This window comes from Carassius auratus, chromosome 41 (genome assembly GCF_003368295.1).
Source record: "Carassius auratus strain Wakin chromosome 41, ASM336829v1, whole genome shotgun sequence".
In the NCBI taxonomy this organism is placed as follows: Eukaryota; Metazoa; Chordata; class Actinopteri; order Cypriniformes; family Cyprinidae; genus Carassius; species Carassius auratus.
In genome coordinates this window covers 23,891,986-23,918,089 of record NC_039283.1, presented here as the reverse complement: position 1 = coordinate 23,918,089, position 26,104 = coordinate 23,891,986, and the positions used below count along the sequence as shown (strand labels likewise).

General features: G+C 36.6%; 1 protein-coding gene across 6 annotated transcripts in view; it reads left to right on the top strand.

Annotated features, from left to right (window-relative positions):
• Positions 1-511: 511 nt before the first annotated feature.
• LOC113059339 (E3 ubiquitin-protein ligase UBR5) overlaps positions 512-26,104 on the top strand; it is a 42,473-nt gene continuing 16,880 nt past the window's right edge. For 2 of the 6 annotated variants that reach the window (XM_026227765.1, XM_026227767.1), the window contains exons 1-33: positions 667-728; positions 4,799-4,843; positions 4,961-5,042; positions 5,330-5,406; positions 6,409-6,528; positions 7,171-7,441; positions 8,561-8,720; positions 8,818-8,967; positions 10,184-10,395; positions 11,399-11,518; positions 11,604-11,714; positions 11,839-11,993; positions 12,077-12,194; positions 13,698-13,882; positions 13,970-14,079; positions 15,114-15,226; positions 15,408-15,551; positions 16,700-16,811; positions 16,899-17,053; positions 17,133-17,330; positions 18,360-18,570; positions 19,541-19,667; positions 20,233-20,384; positions 20,470-20,565; positions 20,673-20,796; positions 20,876-20,973; positions 21,715-21,869; positions 21,951-22,042; positions 23,239-23,385; positions 23,494-23,612; positions 25,403-25,529; positions 25,609-25,738; positions 25,867-26,027. In XM_026227765.1, the coding sequence (XP_026083550.1) occupies positions 667-728; positions 4,799-4,843; positions 4,961-5,042; positions 5,330-5,406; positions 6,409-6,528; positions 7,171-7,441; positions 8,561-8,720; positions 8,818-8,967; positions 10,184-10,395; positions 11,399-11,518; positions 11,604-11,714; positions 11,839-11,993; positions 12,077-12,194; positions 13,698-13,882; positions 13,970-14,079; positions 15,114-15,226; positions 15,408-15,551; positions 16,700-16,811; positions 16,899-17,053; positions 17,133-17,330; positions 18,360-18,570; positions 19,541-19,667; positions 20,233-20,384; positions 20,470-20,565; positions 20,673-20,796; positions 20,876-20,973; positions 21,715-21,869; positions 21,951-22,042; positions 23,239-23,385; positions 23,494-23,612; positions 25,403-25,529; positions 25,609-25,738; positions 25,867-26,027 (4,439 nt within the window). Of the gene's footprint in view, positions 729-4,798; positions 4,844-4,960; positions 5,043-5,329; positions 5,407-6,408; positions 6,529-7,170; positions 7,442-8,560; positions 8,721-8,817; positions 8,968-10,183; positions 10,396-11,398; positions 11,519-11,603; positions 11,715-11,838; positions 11,994-12,076; positions 12,195-13,697; positions 13,883-13,969; positions 14,080-15,113; positions 15,227-15,407; positions 15,552-16,699; positions 16,812-16,898; positions 17,054-17,132; positions 17,331-18,359; positions 18,571-19,540; positions 19,668-20,232; positions 20,385-20,469; positions 20,566-20,672; positions 20,797-20,875; positions 20,974-21,714; positions 21,870-21,950; positions 22,043-23,238; positions 23,386-23,493; positions 23,613-25,402; positions 25,530-25,608; positions 25,739-25,866; positions 26,028-26,104 lie in introns of all 6 variants that reach the window. The other 4 variants (XM_026227766.1, XM_026227768.1, XM_026227769.1 and 1 more) reach the window with 4 other exon arrangements.

Sequence of the window (26,104 nt, the reverse complement as noted above, 5' to 3'; positions counted from 1 at the left end):
CAATATTTACAATAGAACAACAGAAGAGACATTATCTTGAATTAAGAAAGGTTCAACTGATCTTAATTTGCCAATATTATTAGCATCAGGGCATTTACTTGCACCTATAAAGCATTTCTCGATGAATACAATTTATTTATGCAATGTACAGTTACAGGTGGGAAAGGCATGACGTCATTGCTTTATTCCTATGCGCCGCAAAGCATCATGTCTAAGAAGCTAAATCCAGTACTAGATGTTTTTCCCTCAGAAATATGAGATGCCTGATAACTCAAGCATGGGCTTTATATCAACTCAAACTGTAAATCAACCATTGAAGAGCTTTGTATCAGGACTGAGCGCAGATATTAATGCTGCAACAACAGCCGTGTATTTACTACAATGACACACACAACACATGGAAGGCGACTGGTGAGACCCGCCCCTTTATCCCTCCCAGCCAATCCGCTTCACTGACACATACTCGCTCTCGACCAATCAGCATCACCGTCTCACTTGCATCCTCCCCAACAGACCCAAAGACGCTTTAACAGAGTTAAGATGGCGGCTTGTGGATAAAGAGGTTGTGCATTTCAGCTCCTCGGTGTCTTTCGGTAAAGAAAACACATATTTTAAAACCATACCCGTGAAGACGAGAGAAAAGCCCCCATCGGAATAATTTACCCGATGACGTCCATTCACTTCGTGGTTCACCCGTTACCCGGGACCGAAGAGCAGCTAAATGACAGGTATTTGTGAGAAAGAAGCGGTTTCCAATTTGTTTTGAGCTTGAAGTGCATTCAGAGGTCGTTAATAAAACATTTAGAGTATTTACAGCTGCTCAATGTTAAACATACGGGTCTAAAAATACCGAGGCCCGTCTGACTGGAGACACAATGCGGGTTGGGGGATGGGGAGCTGAAAAGAGAGGGAAATGCGATAAATTAAAGCTTTTTCACACCACACATTGACTTTTATTTCAAGTGTACGATTTACTTATTATATTTAACTCGTGTTTTTTATGATACGCCGATTGAACGCGAAGATAATTGATGAATAAAAATCCCCTCAGGTTAGCCGGTTAGCCGTTAGCACTGCGCTAGCTCATCTGTTTAACCTGTTAACTGCCAACTGGCCCCTCGGTGGCCCGCCTACGTTTACTTCACTATATTACAACTAAATCCTAATCTAATCATGACAAATTACATATCGTTGGAAAGGTCTAAGACTCCTAAATAGATATTTTACAAATCTTTTTTGTAAGAAAAAAATATTTAGGAAAAGTAATAGATTAATTTATGGCAAGAGTGCACCTCTTAAACCTACATCATAACCAGAGTTATTACCTTTGTCAAAAAAAAAAGTAGTCTTTGTTGCCTTTTTCTCTATCTCACTTTAGAAGTCATCAAAAAATTTATATCACTTAAAGTTTAAAATCTCGAAATTCATCCTTTTGAAACCCATTTTAAATACAAACATTGCTTTACCATTCCCTTTTCTATGACCAAATGGAAAAGAAAAAGAGAAGGTAAAAACTACTTGCATTGACTTGTACCTGGACTTTAAATTGGACTGAAAAACTTTTTTTGGTCGTTATAGGGTTCTGCATTCACACTGGTGTTTTTAGGAAAACAAACTGCTTGCAAATAGTACTAATAATAATTGTACTTAATATTATGCCCAAGATAATGCAATATATATACTAAAATGCAGCTGGACTGTAAATTAAAATAAAAGTCTATAATTTAATAATATCATTATATCTAGTTGAATCTGTTTTAATGAGAATATTTGTTATTTTTGTTAAAATTACAATACTTGTGTATCAACAAGCAAAGTTTTTTTTTTTGTGAAAAACTTTGTGAATTTTAATTTTTTTAGATTGTGTATAGATTGGATTCTGTAATTATATATATATATATATATATATATATATATATATATATATATATATATATATATAATATATATATATATATTTTTTTTGTCACTATGCAACAAAAGGTAATCATTTCCAACAAAGGAAAAAAACATGCCTTGCATCAAGACTAAATCCAATTTTGAGGCATTTTGTTCGGACACTTATTGTCCAACACATTATCATGTTATTGCATTTCTTACCATTATGGCTAGGTTGTCGTGTTTATTACTATTTGTCATCCCCTCACCGATTTATATACTTGCACTAGTCATTAACATTTCAGCGTGTACATGGAGACCTCCATCCTTCATTGTCCACTGATTTGTCCTGCAATAATGAGCCTTGACTTGAAGGCTTTTCTGCTGCGCTGACAGGAAACGAGAGCCTTTCTGCACACGTGTCCCCTTCATACTAGATTCAGCATGATCTCCGTCGCTTAGACTGCTGCGGTGCATGGATATTATCTTGTGCACATTGCAGTACGATGTCGCTGATCTTGGGCTTTTTAGTCTGTATCATAACATGCATGCATTGAAAAACTTGTTTGTGCTATATATAGTTGCTGTGGCAATATTTTATGCTTTATGCCCAATTTATGCCAGTATAATATGCTGTGCAATAGGACTGCACAATTAATCAAATTTCTAATCGTGATTACAATTATGGATGCCACAATTGTTATCGTTTTAAGTCCATTTGTGTTATTCTACACGCTTAAGAGCTATTTTTCTTTCTACATGTTATCTTTAGGGTTTTTCCAGTATAACGTGTTAATACCATTAATGTTTATACCTTTTATAATTAAAGAAGAAACCAATCTTATGTATATTTGACATTTGAGGCTTACTACCATAGAAAAGGACTTAAAGCTTTTCCATTAGTGTTTTCAGCTTGTTTATTTTCATATAAAAATATGGCATGCAGTTGCATCAAACAATGGTATAAACATCATTCAAAGTAATAAGTGATAATCGTAATTAATAATCACAATTGCAATTTTCAAGGGAATAATCGACTATTATGTTTTTTGGCATAATCGTGCAGCCCTACTGTGTGTAATACGTTATGGTATTGTGGGAGAACATAGTCATGTTGATTTAGGTTTGTTTTTAAAGTACTTAGACGAAGGTTTTTCCAAGAGCTGCTTTGAGGACATTACTCTTGTTTTCATACTTCTTGAGTGCATCTACAGACGTCTTTTACAGAGAGGAACTGCTCAGTGGTTCAGTATTGATTGCTTTGAAATGTGACGAGAATCTGAAGACCTTACTGGATAGTTTTAGATGACTATGTAATAATTAAAAAAAACGACTTATGGTTCGTAAACACCATGGTGTTTTTGTTGTAAATGTGTTCAGAAGTTGTCTCATTCGCTTATCATTGTTCAGATGATGCTGTAGGTATGTTGCTGTACTAGTGTACCAAGTATGCCAAGCTTAACATCGGCTCTGTACCAAAACCTAGGGAGCTGCCTACTAAGTGAGCATCCTACCTAAAATAAAACCTAATAAGGGAGTTATTTGGAATGCTCCTACACAACAAGTGCATGGTGCTTTGAAATGCTGCCTATGTAGGCAGTGTACTAGGTTTTGGTATGCATCCATTTTTACAGTTTTACAGCTGGTTTATGACACACTTTATATCCAAGGAGAGCTTGAAGGACTAAAGTTGGCCAACATCTGAGAGAAATCTTTTTTTCTTCAGTCAATTTGGACCCGTTTGCGCACTGCTATAAGCTAACGTCTTTCTTCATAAATCTCTGTCTGCTGTGCATCTGCATCTACTCCTGTCCACACCACATGACCTTCAGAGTGTTTTCTTTGTCCATGGTGCACTCACACCCAAGGTTTCCTGGTGGAAATTATATGCATTTGTTTTTATGTCTGACTGTTTTGACTTAAATCTATTTTTTTTCATACAGAGTCATTGGTTTATAGTTTGTCTTAAGGGTGGAATATCAAAAAACATTTGTAATAGACAGAAGATTTCCAGAAGTGCCTTTGTCCATTTTTTTCCCTTTCACTGTGGCTCATACTACATTTCATCTTATTTTATTATTACTTGAGTTTTATGATTATTGTATCCTCATAAACTTCTTTCAAGGCATGATTATTTACAAGGGATGCATTGTTAAAAATTCTTATTGGACTCTGCACAAATATGCTTTGTTTTTACCTATTCTAAATGGGATAGTTCACCCAAAAATGAAAATTAGCCCATGATTTACTCAAGAATAAAGATTTACTGTTAATATAGACCTTCTGAAGGTATTATTTATATATATATATATATATATATATATATATATATATATATATATATATATGTATATGTATATATATGTATATGTATATATATATATATATATATATATGTATATAATATAATTTTTTTTTTTTTTTTTTTTACGTTTATAAACCATAATCTCCATCTTCCACTATGGAAGGAACTATCCCTCGGTAATTGATTTAGCAAATAAACAATTTAATTTAATGATAAATTCTAAAATCATTACATTAAGTGAAAAAACATTACAAATGTTGATGACTTGGGAGTCATTTGTTTGTGGACTTAAGCTTGACCTCTGGTTTTATTTGAACATCCAGTATTTGGATAGATTCAGTTCTGTTTTTGAAATTGCATTTTCCAAATGCATTATGGGTATATATTAAACTAGTGTTTAAACATGACAGGAATCGGTTGATTTTATCGTGCCAAGGTTTTGGTTCAGAGGTGGAGGCCATTGCTCAAGCCAATATAAATGATGACTACATTCAGCTGTGCCTTTGATAATGTAGCAAGAACATTTTTATTTTAGACACTGATTAATCCTACTTTCTGTGGATGTTGAGTATTTTGTGAGACCAATGCATCACATGCCTTTATTGTTTCTTACAGACTCCGTGAAGTGTCAGAAAAGCTCAACAAATACAACTGTAACAGGTATGTTTTACCAAGCGTTTGCATTTTAAGCCCAGTGGTTTTAGAGCACTTTCCACATCAATGAAGTATTGAGTTTTGTGAAAACACTCGGCTAACATTTCTCTGTCCACACGCCAGTCATCCACACCTTATTCCATTGGAGCAGGCCAAACTTAAGCAGTGTGTGGTTGGACCAAATCATGCTGGATTTCTCCTTGAGGTGACATTTATTATGCAGCTTTGTTACTTTATATCATGCATTGCTTTAGGATTTTTGACTTGCATTTAATTCAGTGTAATTTCCATAAAACTAAACAGTTACTAATCAGGTTCACTATGAACTGTTGCATATAAAAATACAATGCACATTTTCTATTTCTGCTTTTGTGTTGCATTGGGGGAAAAAAGCATGCATGTTAGTAATGACACAACAACAAATATATAATGACCTTTTTTTGTTCTAATTAACACCGAGCAATGCAGAAATGACATGTTCTTTTGTTTCAGGATGGACGTATCTGCAGGATAAGCTTTGCTGTCCAACCCGACCGACTGGAGCTCGGCAAGCCTGATGGCAATGATGGGTGAGAAATTAATACCCCTGATAGATGCATGGAAAATGCATGTATGAGCTGGCATGCAAAATAACTCTAGATCTGCCTCTTCTGGTTATGACTTCTCTGGGTTTATGTTAATTCTGTTTAAAGTGTGCTGACTTTTCACCTTATATGATTAGAGGTCGTTTTGTGGGCTTTGGTCTGAAATCATACTTAGCAATGCATATTTTTTGCTATTCTAACAGACATTTTATTTTTATATTAGAATAGCATAAAAAGACTCAAATATTAACACTATATATGATGCAGTAATTATTGCATAGATGTAGCCTTACAGTTGCATGCAAAAAATGCACTTGTATTATATTTTTAGTGATGGGAATTTAATGAAGTGGTTCGTATGAAAGCAACGCAGAACGTTTTATGAAGGTGTGGCCAGCTTTTTTCGTCTGGTTTTATCAGCAGTGCTGTTTTAGTACTGAAGTGGTAAAAAACCAAAATACGCATGCAATCATGTAACAACACCAGCTTCTAGATGCTTCGATATTTGGTGGTACAGGTTATTAATTGTAGACACAAAAATATATTGCAAATGCTTCTGAGTATGAAAAGAGCGTTTATTGAAAATAAACAGCAAAAACATCCTCTTATGTTCACGATGACCGCTTTGAAGTGGTTTGTTTGTGCGTTTTTGCTTGAACTGAGCAAGGGACTTTATGCTTCTATTTGTTTTTGGGATTGAAGCCAACAGTGCAAATCTCCTTTTCTGAACTGCAAGCAATGCACAGTGTTTGTTTATGTCCAAAATATTTAGCGGGCATGATGGCACATGATTTAGGGGAAATCTTTAGCAGTTCCCTGCCAGCCTTTCCTTCAGCTCTTGCCTGAGGAATGAGCTGCAGTCCGTTCTGATTCCCAAGGGTGTTGCCAATGTTAGTCGCCCCATGGTACAAGAGGCCGATTGGCTCTGTGATGCTCCCACATGTGGGACTATAGGTTTGTAACTGATCTCCCATCTTTTGTTTCCAGTTCAAAGTTGAGCAGTGTCTCAGGGGCAGGAAGGAGCTCCAGGCCAGGCAGGACTAGTGATCCGCCCTGGTTCCTGTCTGGTTCTGACACACTGGGCAGACTGGCAGGCAACACCCTTGGGTAAGTTGTGCCAGGGCTATCAGAAATGCAGCCATCAGGTAACGTCGGCAGGCAAACATGCAGTGCTGCCTTTGGTATAAGAAACCTTTTTAAAGACTATTTTGCTGTTTTGTTTGCATGCATTAAAATCCCCACCTGAAAATATTCGCACAACAAGCCCATTTCCAAAAACATGCGTTTATTTTATGTGGGAGATGCTCTGTTACTAAGAAGAAATTAAACACATTTCATTAGAGCTGTGCAGTTTATCAAAACATTTTTATTGACTAGATTCAATGATCATTAGGATAATAACAAAATATTGTTTGTGAATCATTTTCAAATGAACAAATATAAAATAGATTGCAATAAACAGCCATGTTTATGTATCATATAGTTATTTTATAATAATAGATATCTAATCTTTGTGTTTGTAATGAAATGCAACTTTTTTTCTTTTTTTAGTAGATTGATTAGATTTAAAGTTTCATGAAAATATATTTTACAGTTTATACACACACACACACACACACACATATATATATATATATATATATATATATATATATATATACACATGCATTCATGTGAGGTGAAGAAGTTGGCTGTCAGATGGGATGCTGTTGGCTGTATTCTGATCCTGACAGTCGCTGTGTCTGACAGGAGCCGCTGGAGTTCAGGAGTTAATGGAGGCAGCAGTGGAGGCGGAGCCAGCAGTGGTGGAGGCGCAGGAGGAGGCAGTGGGAGCAGTGGAGGTGCTGGTGGAGCCACAGGAGGAGGAGGATCTTCAGGTCGGTCCTCCACAGCAGCCCGTGATTCACGCAGACAGACCCGTGTGATCCGCACTGGCAGAGATCGAGGCTCTGGGCTGCTGGGCAGTCAGCCACAGCCCGTAATTCCAGCCTCCGTCATCCCAGAGGAGCTCATCTCTCAGGTAACACTCGCTTCATGGGCCTCTTCCACATTCCTGATTTCTACCGTTTAAGTTTAATGTGCTTGCCTCATAAGTTACATGTAATATTTGTGAATGCTGCTTTTACAAAACTTAATTCTCAATTGAGAAACTCATAGCATTTTAGGCTTTAAAAACTTGACAAAGATAAAGAAGCTGAAATAATTCTTTTTGGACATCCAGCAGCTAAATAATATTTTGATAAAGGCAAATTTTATTGCTTGCATTGTATTGAGTGTTTCACGTTATTATAAAATGCATGCAAAAACATTGTGTGTGTGTAAACATTGAAATATAAATACTACAATATTACATAAAACAATGTAATCATATTTGTATATAATATAAAAATAGGATATAATAAAACAAGTGGGTAACACTTTAGAATAAGGATCCATTAGTTAACGTTAGTTTACGTATTAACCGGAACAAACGATACATTTATTACTCCATTTATTAATCTTTGTTAATGTTAGTTAATGAAAATAGTTATTCATTGTTAGTTCATGTTAATTCACAGTGCATTATCTAATGTTAACAAGCACAACTTCTGATTTGAATAATGCATTTGTAAATGTTGAAATCAACATTAACTAAGAATAACAAATGCTGTAGAGTGATTGTTCTTGCTTAGTACATGTTAATTAAGTAGTTAACTAAAATTAACTAATGGAACCTTATTCTAGTGTTAACAACAAGTGTATTGAAAAATATTTTTGTTAACAAATATAAAAGCATGCTAAACATCTTGTGTAAAGGTTTGACATCTAAATGCTGTATGCGAAAAAATAAATGGTACATTATTACATTATTGAAATTTTAGAAACATGACTTACAGTTTAAAGTAAAATACTCTACTTGGATTTAAAACCTTATTTTAAATTTTCTAGCATGCATTTATATTTATTAATAACTAAAGGTAGTTTTTTTTATAAAATGCGGGGATTAAAATTATGCTTTATGCAATTATAAAAAATAAAAAAACGATATAAAAGATTAATTCTATGTATTAACATAAATTTAATTTATAAAATTTTGGGGTGATGTGTCGAAAAACCTGCTGTGTAATTTCCAGCTGATTGGTTTTGCTTCCCCAATCAGGCCCAGGTGGTTCTTCAGGGAAAGTCCAGGAGTGTCATCATTCGAGAACTGCAGCGAACAAACCTTGACGTTAACTTGGCTGTGAACAATCTGCTGAGCAGAGACGACGAGGACGGCGATGATGGAGACGACACGGCCAGCGAGTCCTACTTACCTGGAGGTAAACAGACACAGAACATGGGTCCACGGTAATGACGCTCAAGACTGTGACATTTTAACAAACCTTTCTGACAATGCCTTTTATACTACATCCACAGAAGACTTGATGTCACTGCTAGATGCGGACATTCACTCCGCACACCCCAGCGTGATCATTGACGCGGATGCTATGTTCTCTGAGGACATCAGCTACTTCGGCTACCCCTCTTTCCGACGCTCTTCATTGTCTCGTCTCGGCTCTTCACGAGGTAAAAGCTAAAACACAGTCTGGCTTGAATACAGTCATAGAGTCAGGAAGACATTCAGTAAGATTTCTGGAAGTGCTTGTACCACAACCACGGAGTTCCTCGTTAACGCTGTATTTTTAATATGTAAAGTCACAACTCGCAACATTATGAAATCCAAGATATGAAATCTGAGGAAAATGCTATTGTAATAACAATTTTGGGTCAGGTCCTGCAGTGTATTTTTTTTAATTTATTTTTTTAATCACATGCAATTTATTCTTTTCTTAATTATTTGTTCATATACCAGCATCTGTGGTTTGCGATCAGCCTCTGGTTATCAAATACTTCAAGATGCCTTGCTGCATGTTTGTGTTGTGTGTGTGTGTGTGAGGGCGTCTGTGCCTTGAGAGCGTGTCCAGTTGTCCTGCATGGTCTTAGTCGTCGTTTTCTTTAGTGAGCTCTCTGCGAAAGGCCCTGCAGTGCTGACAGTTACCCATAAGACCCTGCAGTTTATACCCGTACATGCTGGACATCCCCGTCAACAAGATGTTTCCGCTGCTAATGCAACCCGCCAACTGACAAAGCCAGCCTGTACAGCGTCCATATGAAGCCTTGTTTTACTTTCTTTAAACAAATATGGATCATTATCTAAATGTGACCCTTGAGCACAAAAGCAGTCTTAAGACTGTGGGGTGTGTTTGTAGCAACAACCAAAAAAAACAAGTATATTGAATAAAGATCATGTTCCATGAAGATATTTAGTAAATGTATCAAAACTTAATTTTTGATTAGTTATATGCACTGCTAGGAATTCATTTTTGAACAACTTTAAAGATGATATTTAGAATTTTTATTTTTATTTTTTTTATTTTTTTTGCACCCTCAGATTCAAGGTTTTCAAATAGTTGCATCTCAGCCAAAAATTCTCCGATCATTACGAACCAAACATCAATGGAAAGATTATTTATTCCGCTTTCAGATGATGCATAATTCTCACTGTACACTAATGACTGGTTTGGTGCTCCAGGGTCACAAATGGTCATGGATCCTTTTCACCCACATTGTCGTACTTGCGGCATAATGGTCCGTTGTTTTAGGAGGTTGTTGTCACAGAAATACAGCATAATTAGACTGAAGTAAATGCAATTTTCTTTTTAATGAAATCTCACTATTCCAAGGGTCTTTCCCAGAGAGTGGCTTACTGTTATCCCACTGGTGTGACCCCATTGCATACCAGTTCTCCTTCTCCCCCTAGAGCGAGACTCTGAGCTGCTGCGCGAGCGGGAGTCGGTCCTGAGGCTGCGTGAGAGGAGGTGGCTGGATGGAGCCTCCTTCGATGCGGAGCGTGGCTCCACCAGCCGTGAGGGAGAGCCCAGCCTTGACAAGAAGAGCGTGCCGCTGCAGAGCCCCGTCTCTCTGGGCGAAGAGCTCCAGTGGTGGCCTGAAAAGGTGGGCCTTTAAGCCTCGACACAATTAAAGCATCGTTCACCCAAAAATATGTATTCAATAGTCATTTAGTTTCATACCGAAGTATTTCTTTCTTTTTCTTCTGGGAGTGTAAAAGATATTTTGAAGAACATTGGTAAACAAACATTCGTTTACCATTGCAATTGGTTTCCTTTATATGGACCTCTATTGAGTTCTGCAGGAAAAAACAATGCATACAGGTTTGGAGCAACATTTTTGGGTGGACTATCCCTTTAAGGGTCAAAGATGATGAACATGTTCTCTGCATTCACTCATTAAAAGAGTAAAAGTAGTTTGGTGTAATGTTTTCTTTCTTTGAGAGAAATATTAGAGCGGTTTTGCTTTAAAATATTGTTTGTATTATTGTCAGTCAGTGTGGTGTTTGCAACATTCATTTTGTTGTAATGTGATTATGATAAACCTGTTTAGATTCTCATAACTGGACGTCAAGGAAAAGTTAATTTTATTTTATTTTATATATTTGGCTTTTTATTTGCAAGATTAGTGCAGTTTCCCATGTTAAATGGCATAACTTGTTCATTTGTATATAAGATTATTTTAATTTAAAAATAATTCGGTTTTTAATATTTTGTATTTATATATAAAAAAGTATTTCTATTTTAAGATTATTTTATAAATTAACTAAAAATATTTAGATGAAATAAAATAATTTAATTTTAGTTTATTTTATTTCAAATAACAAATACAATTTTTATTTTTTTTTTACCCTGATTTTTAGAGTCATTCAGTCAAATTTTAACTATTGTAAACCATTTTCAGAAACAAATCAGATTGCTAAATTGACTTATTAGAAAGTTCTTCTTTTAATTTTACACATCCATATTTGACCTTTTTGACTTAATGGCCAGTCTCTACTGGTAACACTTAAATATTAGCCTCCAGTTTCCTTGGGTTAATTTATACGATTAATCATATTTGTGTAGTTGCGGAGTTGCTGTTTATCCCTTGTCATGTGATCCTTTAGGACCATGTCACAAAGTTTGTCAGCATTGGGGCTTTGTACTCTGAGATGATTGCCATCAGTACCAAAGGTGAACTGTACCAGTGGAAGTGGAACGAGCCCGAACCTTACAGAAACGCACAAGTAAGATTTGCAATACACATCAGACAAGAAATTCCCTATCGCTTTGATCGATTGAATTAAATATCATAAATTTGCGTTTCCGCAGAATCCTTCTATACATCACCCTCGTGTCCCTTTCCTGGGCTTGACCAATGAAAAGATCACCCACCTGTCGGCCAACAGTATCCGAGCCACTGTGGCCACCGAAAGCAACAAGGTAAGAAAGTATTTTTTTTTATTTACCAGTGAGTGAGTGAGAAATGAATCTTAGGAAGGTGTGAGTGATGCATGCTCTAGTACCAAAAAACAAAGTCAGATTCACATGAACTTGTATTGTGTAGGTGGCGACATGGGTGGATGAAACTCTGAGCACTGTTGCTGCTAAACTAGAACATGGTGCACAGATGTTCCCAGAGCTGCAGGGAGAGCGTATCATCTCTCTGCACTGTTGTGCCCTGTACACCTGCGCCCAGCTGGAGAGCAGCCTTTACTGGTGGTGAGCACACCTGAGCGTGTTTGATCGTTTCAGCTGCCGTGCTTGTGATCTGCGAACTAATTCTGAGTGTCTTTTTCCTCTAGGGGTGTTGTGCCTTTTAGTCAGCGTAAAAAGATGCTTGAAAAGGCTAGAGCCAAGAACAAGAAACCGAAATCCAGTGCAGGCATCTCTTCTATTCCCAACATCATAGTAGGAACTCAGGTGAGGAACATGCAATGGTTGTTGACTTGTCTTTGTTAATCATGATTATGGATGGGCGATGTTGGTATAAATTAAGGTGATTGCACTTGAATGGCCAGATACACACACAATGCTTCCCATCTTGCCAAGTATTCTCATAAACGAAGTCGGTTTCGTCTTAATCGAATGTAAACAGTTGGGAAAGAAATCAGTGCTTTCGGTCTTACCCCAAAAAGGGAAATTACCCCATACTGACCCTCAAGCCATCTCAGGTGTATATGAGTTTCTTCTTTCAAAAGAAATCAAATCGGAGTTATAAAAAAAAATGTCCGGGCTCTTCCAAGCTTTATAATGGATGTGAATTGGTGCTTTGGTCAATAGTCCAAAAGAAGTCCAATAAAGTGCATCCATCCAAAAGTGCCTCATGTCTATGGGGGTGAATAAAAGCTTCCTGTATTGAAACGATATTGAACAATCTATATTTAAAATTTTATAAACTATCATCTCTAGCTTCGCTAACTGTTGAACATGTCTTCATTTCACGTGCGTACAACGGTTAGCGGAAGCTAGAGATGATGGTTAATCGAGTTTTAAATATAGATATTTTTTTTCTCACAAAAATTAATCGTTTCAATACAAGAAACTTAATGTGTTTTCTTACAAAAACACATTAATTCGCTACAGGAGGCTTTCATTCACCATTCATTCAGCTGCGTGGGACACTTCTTAATATGGATGGATGCACTTTATGGGACTTAAAAAATAACACCCATTCACTGCCTTTATAAAGCTTTGAAGAGCCAGGACATTTTTTAATATAACTCCGATTGGATTCCTCTGGAAGAAGAGTTATATACGCCTAAGATGTCTTGAGGGTGAGTAAATCATGTGCTACTTTTAATTTTTGGGTGAAGTATCGCTTTAAAGTGACTGCATCATAAATTATCTGCTGCTGTCTGTCATTTAATGTTAAATCAAACACCAAAAGATAGAGAAAAGCACTAATTGCTCTTTACTGAATAACTTTAGTAGCTTTAATAACAGTTGTTGTGTACATAAATCATACAGTAAAGAAACACTGAGTGTTGAAAGCTACTGTTATATAGACCCAATGAGTTGATTATAGCTTTAATATGCCAAAAATAAAAGGTAGGCTTATTTCTGTTTGTTATACCAAAGTTTAATAAGAATTGGTTTTGAAATTTTAAAAAATTTATACTATTTTTAATTTGTGTTTTTGATCTTTTTAGTAACGCAAATAAAATTAGCTGCTTTGTTTTCGATCATCATTGTGATTGTAATATTTTAGATTTTTATTGTTTATTTTAAATCAGGATGTTGATCAAATCACCCACCCCAATTTTGACTAATTTGATTAGCGCAATTAGTTGGGTACCGTTCGCAAACATGCAAAATAGTCTTAAGAACGAACAGAACTGTGATAAGTGATTGTGGATTATAAAAAGCATGATCTATTTTTGCCTCCGTTGAGGATTACACTGATGACGTCACATTTCCCCGTAGGTGTGCCTGAGGAACAACCCTCTGTATCACGCTGGAGCCGTGGCCTTCTCTGTAAACGCCGGGATCCCAAAAGTGGGCGTCCTGTTGGAGTCGGTGTGGAACATGAACGACAGCTGCCGCTTCCAGCTCCGCTCGCCCGAGAGCATGAAGAACATGGAGAAGAACACCAAGACACAGGAGACCAAGTAAGACGACACTGTTTCTGTCACCAAACACATGCACGGAGGTATTGAAGCGAAAAACAATGTGCTATTGGTTGTGCTTGCCATCAGGACGGAGAGCAAGCCAGAGCTGGTGAAGACTGAAATGGGTCCTCCGCCCTCACCGGCGTCCACATGCAGTGACACGTCCTCCATCGCCAGCAGCGCTTCTCTGCCCTACAGTACGTGCACTGCACTGTTTACAGACTTGACTTAAACACACAGTAAAAAACACTATCATGATGCTGAAATAAAGCAGTAAACATTCATTTAACAACATTAGGTGTAAGATAAAACCTTAGTGTAAACAAGTGATAAGAAGAAACGATTATTTCAACGAAAAAACATTAAATATATGAAGCGTCGTGCAGGGAATTTTTACTGTAAGTTATAAAATGAATTTCTTTTTCACTTCCAAAAAACGTCGTTTTAACAGTATTTTACTGTAAAATGACTAAAGCGTGATCGTTGTTGTACAGGGTTTATATTGACCTTTTTCACTCAGAATTTGCAAAGTTAACTTCTCAAGCAATCGCAAAGAAAAAAAAAAAAATGCTGCAGCAAAATCGTAAAAAAAAAAAAAGTTTTACAAGAAAATACTGTTTCGGTGTTTTTATCTCAAAATTCAATGCCACTTACTGATTATTTTTAAAAAAAGTGCTTTCTGAGTAAAAATTGTTTCAAAGATTGTTTGTAATTTTTTTTTTTACAGTGTGTGTATTTCTACTGTAATTGCACACATTTTTCCACATAAATGCATATTTACTTGCCCGATTGGCTGCATGTTGCATTTGATTCGGTTTGTTTGCACGTGAAGTCTGTTGTTTTTTCCGAATCATGCTCTTCCTCACATCTTTAAAACACATTTTATTAAACTCTGCTGCTTTAAACTCTCTTAAGAAGTTAGATTACTCTGCAAACACCCTTGAAGAAATTTTTGTTTATTTTATGTATAGGTTTTTATATTGCTTATGCATACTAGCGTTCTCTATCGGTATATTTGATGTTTTTTATTGCTTCTTTTTGGATAAAAGCATCAGCTATATGGTTAAATGTAGCCTAAGTGTATTTCATTTGTTACCCGCCATGAGAATATCCAAGGATGCTGGTGTGGCATTAAATAAGTAGTTTGAACTGTTTAAACATGGATGCGAAACCAAAAGCTAGTTGGCTGCAGTGTTTTGCTCTTGCTAACCGATTACCTGCTGTGCTACAGAGCGTAGGCGCTCAACGCCGGCTCCAAAGGAGGAGGAGAAAGTCAATGAGGAGCAGTGGCCTCTACGAGAGGTCGTTTTCGTGGAGGATGTTAAAAATGTCCCTGTGGGAAAGGTGGGTGCTGGCGTGCACGTCGATCCAAACCACAAGCGTATTTTCTCCACTGTTTTTGCATTTATTGTCTGCATTTATGCAACCTCAAGAACTGTTTTTAATGCAAGCATACTGTTTTTCTTGACGTGTGATGCTTTGCTATGACCCCTCATTTGCAACAGCTCTCTCTTTTGAACTCAAGGTGCTAAAAGTCGATGGTGCATATGTTGCTGTGAAATTTCCAGGGACGTCGAGCAGCGTGAGCAGCCAGAGCGCAGCTCCCACTGACTCTGACCCGTCCTCACTGCTGCAAGACTGTCGACTGCTCAGAATAGATGAGCTGCAGGTAAACGCACCAAGACACATTTGCTGAAACATTGATGCATGCATTCATTTAACATTTGACATTTTGATGAATAGTCACAGCTTAACATACTGTAATATTCAAGTCAACATCTATTACTAATATACATTCATATATATGTGACCCTGGACCACAAAACCAATCATAAGGGTGCGAATTTTGAAATTGAGATTTATACATCATCTGAAAGCGAGGATGATATTTGACCAAGATACAACTATTTGAAAACCTGGAATCTGAGCGTGCAAAAAAAATCTAAATATTAAGAAAATCACCTTTTTAAAGTTGTTCGGATGAGGTTCCTGGCAATGCATATTACTAATTAAAAATGAAGTTTTGATATATTTACGGTAGGTGATTTACAAAATATCTTCATGGAAGATGATCTTTACTTAATATCCTAATGATTTTGACCCATACAATGTTTTTTTTGGCTATTGCTACAAATATACCCCAGACACTCAAGACTCCTCCAGAGTCACAAATGGTATTGAATCACTCTAAATCAGGGGTTTTCACACTTGTAAGGATCCCTAAATACATAATGATTACTTTGGAAATAAACATCCTTTCTACAAGATATAATAATAATAATAATCATAATAATAATAATAAAGAAAGAAAAATAAAATGTAAACAACAAAAATTAAATATATTATTTACATTATTTAAATGAATTTTTCAAAATTTAAATTTATTTTTGTTCTGAGCATTTGACTGAAAATATCTACTTTTATTAATTTTACAGTCAATGTGAGAATTTTTTTTTTTAATCTTATTTTTAATTTGTATTTTTTTTGCTATTTTATACAGTGGGTAAAGAGAAAAATCTTTGCAGCTTGAAATGAAAACAGATGATTTTTTTTTATATTATATATTTTTTATATATATTATATTTTTAATATTTGTGTGTGTATATATATTATGTACATGTATATGTATATATTATTAGCTTTTTTTTTATCATTTAGATTTTTTTTTTTTCTTTCTCTCTCAAAGTTTTGTAAATTCCCAGCCATTTTTCCGGCCCCAGTTTGAAAACCCCTTGTCTATATAAATATTGGCGGAAAATGAAAAACAAATCTGGCTGAGTATTTAGCTGAGAGTTATTTCTCTTCTCTTCTGAACAGGTTGTGAAAACTGGTGGAACACCAAAAGTTCCAGACTGTTTTCAGCGCACTCCTAAAAAACTTTGTATCCCAGAAAAAGCTGAAATTTTAGCTGTGAATGTTGACTCCAAAGGTGACTATGGCTTAGATCTCTCTCCCATCTTGTTGTGTATTTCCCCTGTGCATCTGCTTCACTCCTCTGTTGTCTTGCGTCCTGCAGGAGTTCATGCTGTGTTGAAAACAGGCAGCTGGGTACGCTACTGTGTTTTTGACTTGGCCACCGGCAAAGCTGAGCAGGAGAACCACTTCCCCACCAGTAATCTGGCCTTTCTGGGTCAGAGTGAGCGTAACGTGGCCATCTTCACTGCTGGCCAGGTCGGACATCACACAGTCTGATGCCCTCCGTGCGTTTCTCTGTACACCTGTTTTAACTCTCTCGTCTTTGCGTCTTCAGGAGAGCCCAATCATTTTGAGGGATGGTAATGGCACCATTTATCCCATGGCTAAAGACTGTATGGGTGGAATACGAGACCCTGATTGGCTCGACCTCCCGCCGATTGCCAGTCTAGGCATGGGAGTCCATTCGCTCGCCAACCTTCCCAGTAACACCACAATCAAAAAGAAAGCAGCCGTGATCATCATGGCAGTGGAGGTATGTTATACCAATGATCCCACCTAGTGATCAACTGTAAAAATAGCAAATGTTACCTCGTCCCAAAAGGGAAACCACCAACAATCAAGAATCTCACACACACTCAAACACTATAATTTGCTGTTATACTCCATATAACTCCATATACAAGCCAGAAACTAAGCCTTTTTTTGCGCTGGCCTATCTAAAGGGTTAATGGTCCCACCTAGTGATCAACTGTAAAAATAACAAATTTTACCTCTTCCCAAAAGGGAAAACCACAAACAATCAAGAATGCATGATTATATGGTGTCATGGCTTTGCAATCAAAAAATTTTGTTATAATGGAAGCCAATGAGGTAAAAACAGCCACCAACAACAAATGAGGGAGAAAATTGTTGTTATCTAATGCTGCACAAAAACTAAAAATGCATCAAAGCCAATGTTGCTACTAATCTTTGACATGCCCAAGACTGTTATAAAAAGTACAAAAACAAACCCCCCCCCCCCCCAAATCAGTGACATAATTTATGAACTTGGCAATTAAAGAGTTAAAATCTTGGATTTTAGTTTTTTTAAACATTTGGTAGTTTTGATCAGGACTGAGGTTGATTTAACAGATTTATGCAAAAAAAAAAAAAAATGAATCGGATACATTTTTACAGCAGTTTAATTGAGTGGATGTTTTCATCCCGAACAACTCGAAAGGGTAGTGAATTTGAACAATCCACAAGGGTTAAATTCCAGATACAGTTTGTGTAACTGAAATGCCAATAATAATAATAATAACAACAAGAAAAAATGTTTTGTTATAAACAATCCTGAAATACACACGGGACTTTTATTTTGAAATGTCTTTTTAATTCTTCAAGCTGCTCATTCAAACAGATGATGGATACAAATAAAAAAAGCACTCTAACAACTAATATTATATTCTGAATAGCATAAAGTAAACACCATCATAACTCAACATCGGAAGATCGGAGTTATCTTAGCATAAAAAAATAGCCTGTGTTTCTGGTTGATGTATGTTGTGTCTCTGTGCTTCAGAAGCAGACGCTGATGCAGCACGTGCTGCGCTGTGATTACGAGGCGTGCAGACAGTACCTGATCAATCTGGAGCAGGCCGTGCTGCTGGAGCAGAACCCTCTCGCTCTGGACGCTCTGCTGGGACACCGCTGCGATGGCAACCGCAACATCCTCCACACCTGCGTCTCCGTCTGCTTCCCCGTCAGCAACAAGGAGACCAAGGAGGAGGAAGGTAACAACACCGTGTTATTTCAGCGGCACTGAGATGTTATTGCACATAAGTGGTGTGCTGTGTAAACCAGTTCAAACCACTTGTACTGACATGGTTGACATCGGTTCATGCTAAATCTCTGTTAACTGTCTGTAATACTTTAGCAGATACCCATTCAAATCTAGGCTAGGCGCTTCTGGTTTAACAGCAAAATGCAAAACTGAAGCGCTTCACTCAGCAGTGCATTTACTTATTTGTCGGCAAACCACCAAAATAAAAGCTTGCTGATTTAAGGTTTGAAAATGATGAACATTTATCTAAACCGAAAATAAAAAATGTATTGTACTTTTATTTTGAAATATGGTTTTATCACGGTTTATTATTTAATTTTTTTATTTGAAAAACTAAGTAAATTAAGTGCAATATTATTATTACTATTATTAATTACTTTTTTAGAGTTCTGTTTAATGGGTTGCACTTTGTGCAGTGTGAGCGCCAAACTATGCATGTGAAAAATGCATGTGCACCCCTGGTTTATTACTGTTTTTAATTAAGGGATAGTTTGCCAAAAAAAAAAAAAAAAAAGTATCGTATACATGTTTGGAACAAGTGGAGAATGAGTACGAGTTAGTTTCTTTCTTTTATTGAGCACAAAATAAAATATTTCTTATATAAACAGTTGACCGTAGCCATTGGATTAAAATTGTGAAAGGAGTTGTATTTTGTGTTTTCGGTCTTAATTTAATAGTTTTTTTTTTTATGTCTATAGTTTATTTCTGTTTTAATTGTTTAGTAGTTACTAAATAAAATTTTTTGTTGTGGCAACTTACTGATTTTTTATTTATTTTTATTAAAAATATTTAACCATTAACTGAAATGAAATGAAACTGAAAATTAAGTCGAAATTGAAGACCTGTGTGTGTGTTGGAGCGCAGCTGATGTTTGATGTTTCTCCAAACCCGGTCTGAGATGACGGTTTGCTGTGTTTCAGAAGCAGAGCGGTCTGAAAGGAACACGTTCGCTGAGAGGCTGTCTGCCGTCGAGGCTATCGCTAATGCTATTTCAGTGGTGTCCAGCAACAGCTCGGGGAACCGTACAGGATCGTCCAGCAGCCGCGGGTCAGTGCTCCCATTCACCGGGATACGTTACCTGAAGAGCATTTCAACAAACCATTGGCAGTTTTACAAACTCCTAAGAGTAACAGAGGACATAGCACATAAACAAATTGCAACTAATTTTGCACATTAACCATTTTTTGTTAAGTACTTAAGCATATACTTTTCAAAATAAGAGTCCCAGTCTTTATTTGTTTTGGCTTGTTTTTTTTTTTTCTGGGTTGCACAATTAACTGCGTCGGGATTTAATTCAGTGTAAACTCTTGCAGTCGACCTTATACGTGTTGATAAATCGACACACAAACCAATTTAAATGCATATGTGTATATTAAATATAACCAATCTTGAGTATTTAAAAAGTGCACTTAAGTGAGTAAAATCTAAGATGCATGATTTTGTTTTGAGATTGTGTGGGTTTGTTTTATATCCATGCATTCAAACTCAATTACACATTCTGATCAGCTCATGCTTTCCTTTGGAGTTGAAACCATGGCTTCTGTGTTCAGAGGAACATAACATGATTGTTTGGTGTGCAGTTGGTTCACTGTCGTTGTTTTCGTCTCTGTAGCTTGCGCTTGAGAGAGATGATGAGACGCTCCCTCCGCGCTGCAGGTTTGGGTCGCCACGAGTCCGGCCCTTCCTCCAGCGACCACCAAGACCCCGTTTCACCCCCTATCGCCCCTCCCAGCTGGGTACCAGACCCTCCACCGATGGATCCTGGTGAGTGCAGCAGGTTTTGGATCTTAACTGATGTATTGCATGCATGCGATAGCCTGATGTTTCACAAAACCATCTTCTGTGCTAGACGGTGACATTGATTTCATCCTGGCTCCTGCAGTGGGTTCCCTTACCACTGCCTCCACCGGCTCCAGCCAGGGTCCCAGCACCTCCACCATCCCAGGTACATGGACATTTTATATATATATATATATGAGAGATGCTGCTTTGTGCTGTCATTTATAAAAGTCTCTTGTAGCATGTTTTCAGTATTTCCTCTGTCCTCTGAAGGACCTTCATCTGAACCATCAGTAGTGGAATCTAAAGACCGGAAGGCTAACGCACACCTGATCCTGAAGCTGATGTGTGATAGCATGGTCCTGCGACCTCACTTGAGAGAGCTGCTCTCTGCTAAGTACGTCACACACCTGCCGCTCTCAATGCTAGCTGATTTCCCATCTTTGAGCTATGTTTGTTTTGCTGTTGTTTGATAGGGATGCTCGTGGGATGACTCCATTCATGTTGGCGGTGAGCGGGAGAGCTTACCCAGCAGCCATTACTGTTCTAGAAGCTGCACAGAAAATAGGCAAAGGTGAGTATACGGCTGCAGTTTAACTGATATTTTAGTATTAATAGTATGCCATTTATAGTTTGATTTAGGTGTATTTTTTAATATTTTCTGTTTATTTTAATTAGTTTGTAATTATTTTGCCTTTTTCTTTTTTTTTTGGTCTAAATAATTTTTATTTTATTTTAGTACTTCAAGTTAAATGAGACAAAAAATGAGATAGATTTTAAATGTTTATTTTATTTTTTGTCTTTTTAAATATTTAATATAAGTTTTGTTTTATTTTTTTTATTTGGGTTTAGTAATTTAGATTTTTTTGTCTATATAATTTTTTTTGTTTTATTTTAATTTAGTTTAATGTCTATAGTCATTTTTATTTATTTGGGGTTTAGTAATTGTTGTTGTTTTTTAACGTTTTTTATATCTATAGTTTTTATTTCTTTAGTTTGTTAAACTAAACAAAAATGACAAAAAAAAATTATTATTAAAAAAAAATTGTCTATAGTTTTGATTTATTTCATTTTATTATGTTTTATTTATATTATGTTTTATTTTAGTAGTTATTTATATTGTTTTATTTTAGTACTAAACGAAAATGAGAAATTACGTAATTTTAAGTTTTTATTTAATTTCAGTTAACATGATTTCAAATAGCAAATATTTTTAATGGGTTTAGTTAACTTTAATAAACTTGCTGAGATGCATTTGTCATGTTTCATGTTTTTGTGTTTCTTAATCTTCTCTGGATCTTCTGTTTTTGCCCAGGTGAACCGGGACTCGGAGAGAAAGAGGATGCAGCGTCTGTGTTCATGGAGATGATCTGTCCTTCAGGAACAAACCCAGATGACTCTCCTCTCTACGTCCTGTGCTGTAACGACACCTGCAGCTTCACCTGGACAGGAGCCGAACACATCAACCAGGTACAAACGTCACATTCTGTACGTAAAATACTGTGGAGCTGAATGACTTTGTAGAATTGCACTGAACCTGTATGTTTGCAGGACATCTTTGAGTGCAGAACTTGCGGCTTGCTGGAGTCTCTGTGCTGCTGCACTGAATGCGCCAGAGTTTGTCACAAAGGTCACGACTGCAAGTGAGTAGAGGTCAAGTTCAAATTATTTTATGGCAGCACAATTTTCTGCATCTCCACTTCTATCCTTCTGGAAGAACGGAATCCTGGAATGCAGTGCAAACATTGTTAATGATAACTTAAAACGTTGATTAATTAAAAAATTGAAAGAAGATATAAATATTTAATGCAAAACTTAATGCAAAAATTATAAATCTCGTCTTGGTAGCTAAATGAAATAAAATCAGTTTTACTAAAATAAACTGAAAGATAAAAATACAAATGAAAGCTAAAAAAGAAATAAAATGAGAAGTAAAAAAAATGACAATTTTTAACAAAATTACTCAAACTAAAGATATAATAAGAACTGAAAGTAAATATATAAAAAATACTATAACTATAGTTTTTAATTTTATTTTTTAAACTATATTAGATTTGACGAATAATAAATGAAAAGGTGTCCTTTTATTATTGCTTGTTTTTTGTGAAAAAGAAATGTCAAATAACAAAACTAAATTTAGTTTTTAAAACAAACCCCAAATCTAACCAAAAAAAAACTTCATATAAACAAAGCCAACATTCGAGGGAACCACTGCATTTGAATTACAGTCCAAACAAAGATGCTGAAAACATGCAGCATGAGCAGTTTTTTTAATCTAAATTAGGTTGTATTGTATTGTTGGAAATTTTAAAACGAACCTAATGTTATGACTTTAAACAGCAGGTGGCGCCTACGGAACAGCAGATACAGCGTTCCTTTGACTGTAAATTTAAGTCTAAATTTAGTCTACGAAGTTAAGTCTAGTTTTAGTCAATGAAAATGGTATTTTAGTCTCTCTTTAGTAATGCAATTTTATTTAACCTAGTCAATATAGTACAAGTACCTAGAAGTATAAAAGAAACCAAAATTGTATTTCATCCAAACCCATTTCAAACAAGATTTTCTAAACGAGACAAAAAATGTTATAACATTTCGTTTCGTCTCATTTTTGGTCACCGAAAGTGAAGACACATTTTGGAATAGTTTTAATTTTGTAAACCACATTTAGTCGTTTTTATTCGTCAACAATATTGCATTATACACTTAATTATAGTCACCATCACATGAACAGAACTTACGCTGCATCTCGTCTCGTTTTCGTCACATGATAAAGGTTCATTGACGACGATATTTAAAAGATGGCAAGGTGGTAAAACCGTAATCTCTCGTTCTTCTCCAGACTGAAGCGAACGTCTCCCACTGCGTACTGTGATTGCTGGGAGAAGTGTAAATGCAAGACCCTCATCGCGGGCCAGAAAGCGGCTCGTTTGGATCTGCTCTACAGGCTGCTGACCACCACTAATCTAGTGACCACTCCTAACAGCAGGTATGTTCAAGGCTCCAGCTTTCTGTTTCCAGAGCGTTTTATGAGGGTCATCTGGAGAACATCCGGCCAGTGTTCTGCGTCCTGATGCCGTTTGTTTGTGTCTGGCAGGGGAGAGCACATCTTGCTGTTCCTGGTGCAGACTGTCGCGAGGCAGAGCGTGGAGCATTGCCAGTATCGACCACCTCGAATACGAGAGGACAGGAACCGGAAGGCCGCTAGCGCTGAAGGTGTGTCTTTGAATTGGGAAGTGATCTGGAGCCGTGGAAATGTTTCTTTGAACCATTCGGTTATATTTTTATTTTAAGGTGTCCTTGTTACATTGTAATTATACATTTAAGTACTGAGTAATATTAAGTAACTACTTGTACTAACTATATGATTAGAGTCTGGCTTGGGGTTACTTGTTATGTAATTATGCATAATCAATTGTTATTTTAATAGTAAGTACATGCAACGTGTAACAAGGACACCTTAAAATAAAGTATATCCAAACATTATTAAAAGTGTAGTTCTTGGAAAATTCTTTGAAAGTTTTCAGATAGATAATTATAGGCTGTTTTTTTTGGTCCCCATTTGATTTGTTTTTGTATTGTTACTGAATTTCAAATTCACAAAAAAGCGTCACGCTTAATCATTGCTGACATTTATCGATTATTGTCTCACTTCAGAGTTACATGATGGTAATATGTATGTGGCGTTATTACAACAACTAGTTAGAAATAATAAATTAAATTAATTTAAAAAGCAGGTTATCCTAAATGTAGTTTTTAGATTTTTAAATTTCATGTTGGAAATCTGTTTTGAAACATTTCCTCCTGTGAAAATATACGTTTTTATTCGAGGTCGACGGATAGTGGATTTTGCCTATATGGATTAATCAACCGATAATTTTTAAAATGGTAATGAGCGAAAACTAAAAAATAGTAATGTACGGTAAAAAAAGAAAAGAAAACCGTACTGAACCATGCTTTGGACGTGAATAAAAATATTCATATAAATCATCACTTGTGTGTTTTGGCCGCATTTTGAAATGCACAACTGCTTTAAATGCTGCTAATGTCTGCATCCTCTCAGCCTTGCTAGCAAACTAATGCAGCATCTAGTCAACAAATTAATTATTTGGTAATGATATAAAAACATGCACTTTTGCGTACTGTATACACACCGTTTCATTGTCTTTTTAAACCCGTTCCAATAGGCTCATTCATGAGTTAAACAGTTGAGTTTACCGTTGTTAAATCCATTCAGCCGATCTCCGGGTCTGGCGGTAGCGCTTTTAGCTTAGCATAGATCATTGAATCCGATTAGGCCGTTAGCATCTCGCTCAAAAATGACTAAATTTCTAAATTTTTACTGTTTACAACTCAATTCTTCTGTAGTTACATCGTGTACTAATACCAACGGAAAATTAAAAGTAGTGTGTTTTTTTTTTTGGCCGATACGGCTAGGAACTATGCTTTCATTCCGGTGTAATAATCAAGGAACTGTGCAGGCGCAGTGACGTCACACAGAGCCTGAAAATAGTCCCCAGCTAGTTTGTGTAGTTGTAGCAATGGCAGAGTTGCTGGGGACTATTTTCAGACGCTGCACGATATCGCTGCACTTCAAAATAACTGAAATAAGCCTGGCTTGTTTGCTAAACTTGTTTTATGGAACAACCCCTGCTTCTGCCTCTAGAAGTTGCTCTCGCTCTTGTTCTGTATAATGACAGTGGCTCTTCCTCAGACGCTCTAGCAACAGATGCAACCTGGATAAACTATCAGCATGGACTTTATCCAGCAATCAATTATCGGTGCCGATTAATCGGCAAAACCGATACATCTGTCAGTCTCTAGTTTTATATAAAGAATTTTATGCAAGTATGCTTTTAACTTTTGCTACAAAGCATCAAAAATGTAGAAATATCTTGAATATTATGTAATGTTCATGATTTTATAGAGCATGATTAATTTTTGCAAACCAGTGTTCTGCACACATGCACTGTTCTTTAATGTGTGTGTGTGTGTGTGTGTGTCAGACTCGGATATGCCGGATCACGACCTGGAGCCTCCTCGCTTCGCCCAGCTGGCTCTAGAGCGCGTGTTGCAGGACTGGAACGCGCTGAAGTCCATGATAATGTTCGGCTCCCAGGAAAACAAAGACCCGTGAGTCCCAGCACTGAACATCTCGCAGGCGAATTCATTGTTACTTACTCAGCTGACATATCGTGTTGTATCCTTCCAGATTAAGCGCCAGCAGCAGAATCGCTCACCTTTTACCAGAGGAGCAGATGTACCTGAACCAGCAGAGTGGCACCATCAGACTGGACTGCTTCACACACTGCCTCATCGTCAAGTGTGCACCAGACATCACTGTGCGTCCAAGAACATGCATTTCTGAATATTTAATTATTTTGCATGTTTCTCTTCCCATAATGAGTTCCAGCTAACCTCGATAAGTTTGAATGCATAGTGTTTCTACATTATTTTTGTTGTTTTCTAGTTTATCGACACTCTTTTGGGGACCCTGGTGAAGGAGCTGCAGAATAAATACACTCCGGGCCGCAGGGAGGAGGCCATCAAGGTCACACGCAGGTTCCTGCGCTCCGTGGCACGAGTCTTTGTCATCCTCAGTGTGGAGATGGCATCCTCCAAGAAGAAAAAGTAGGACTTAGTTACTGAACTTTGTCTGATAAGTTTACTCTATCAACAAATTATAATCCAGCTTTATGCAAAAACAA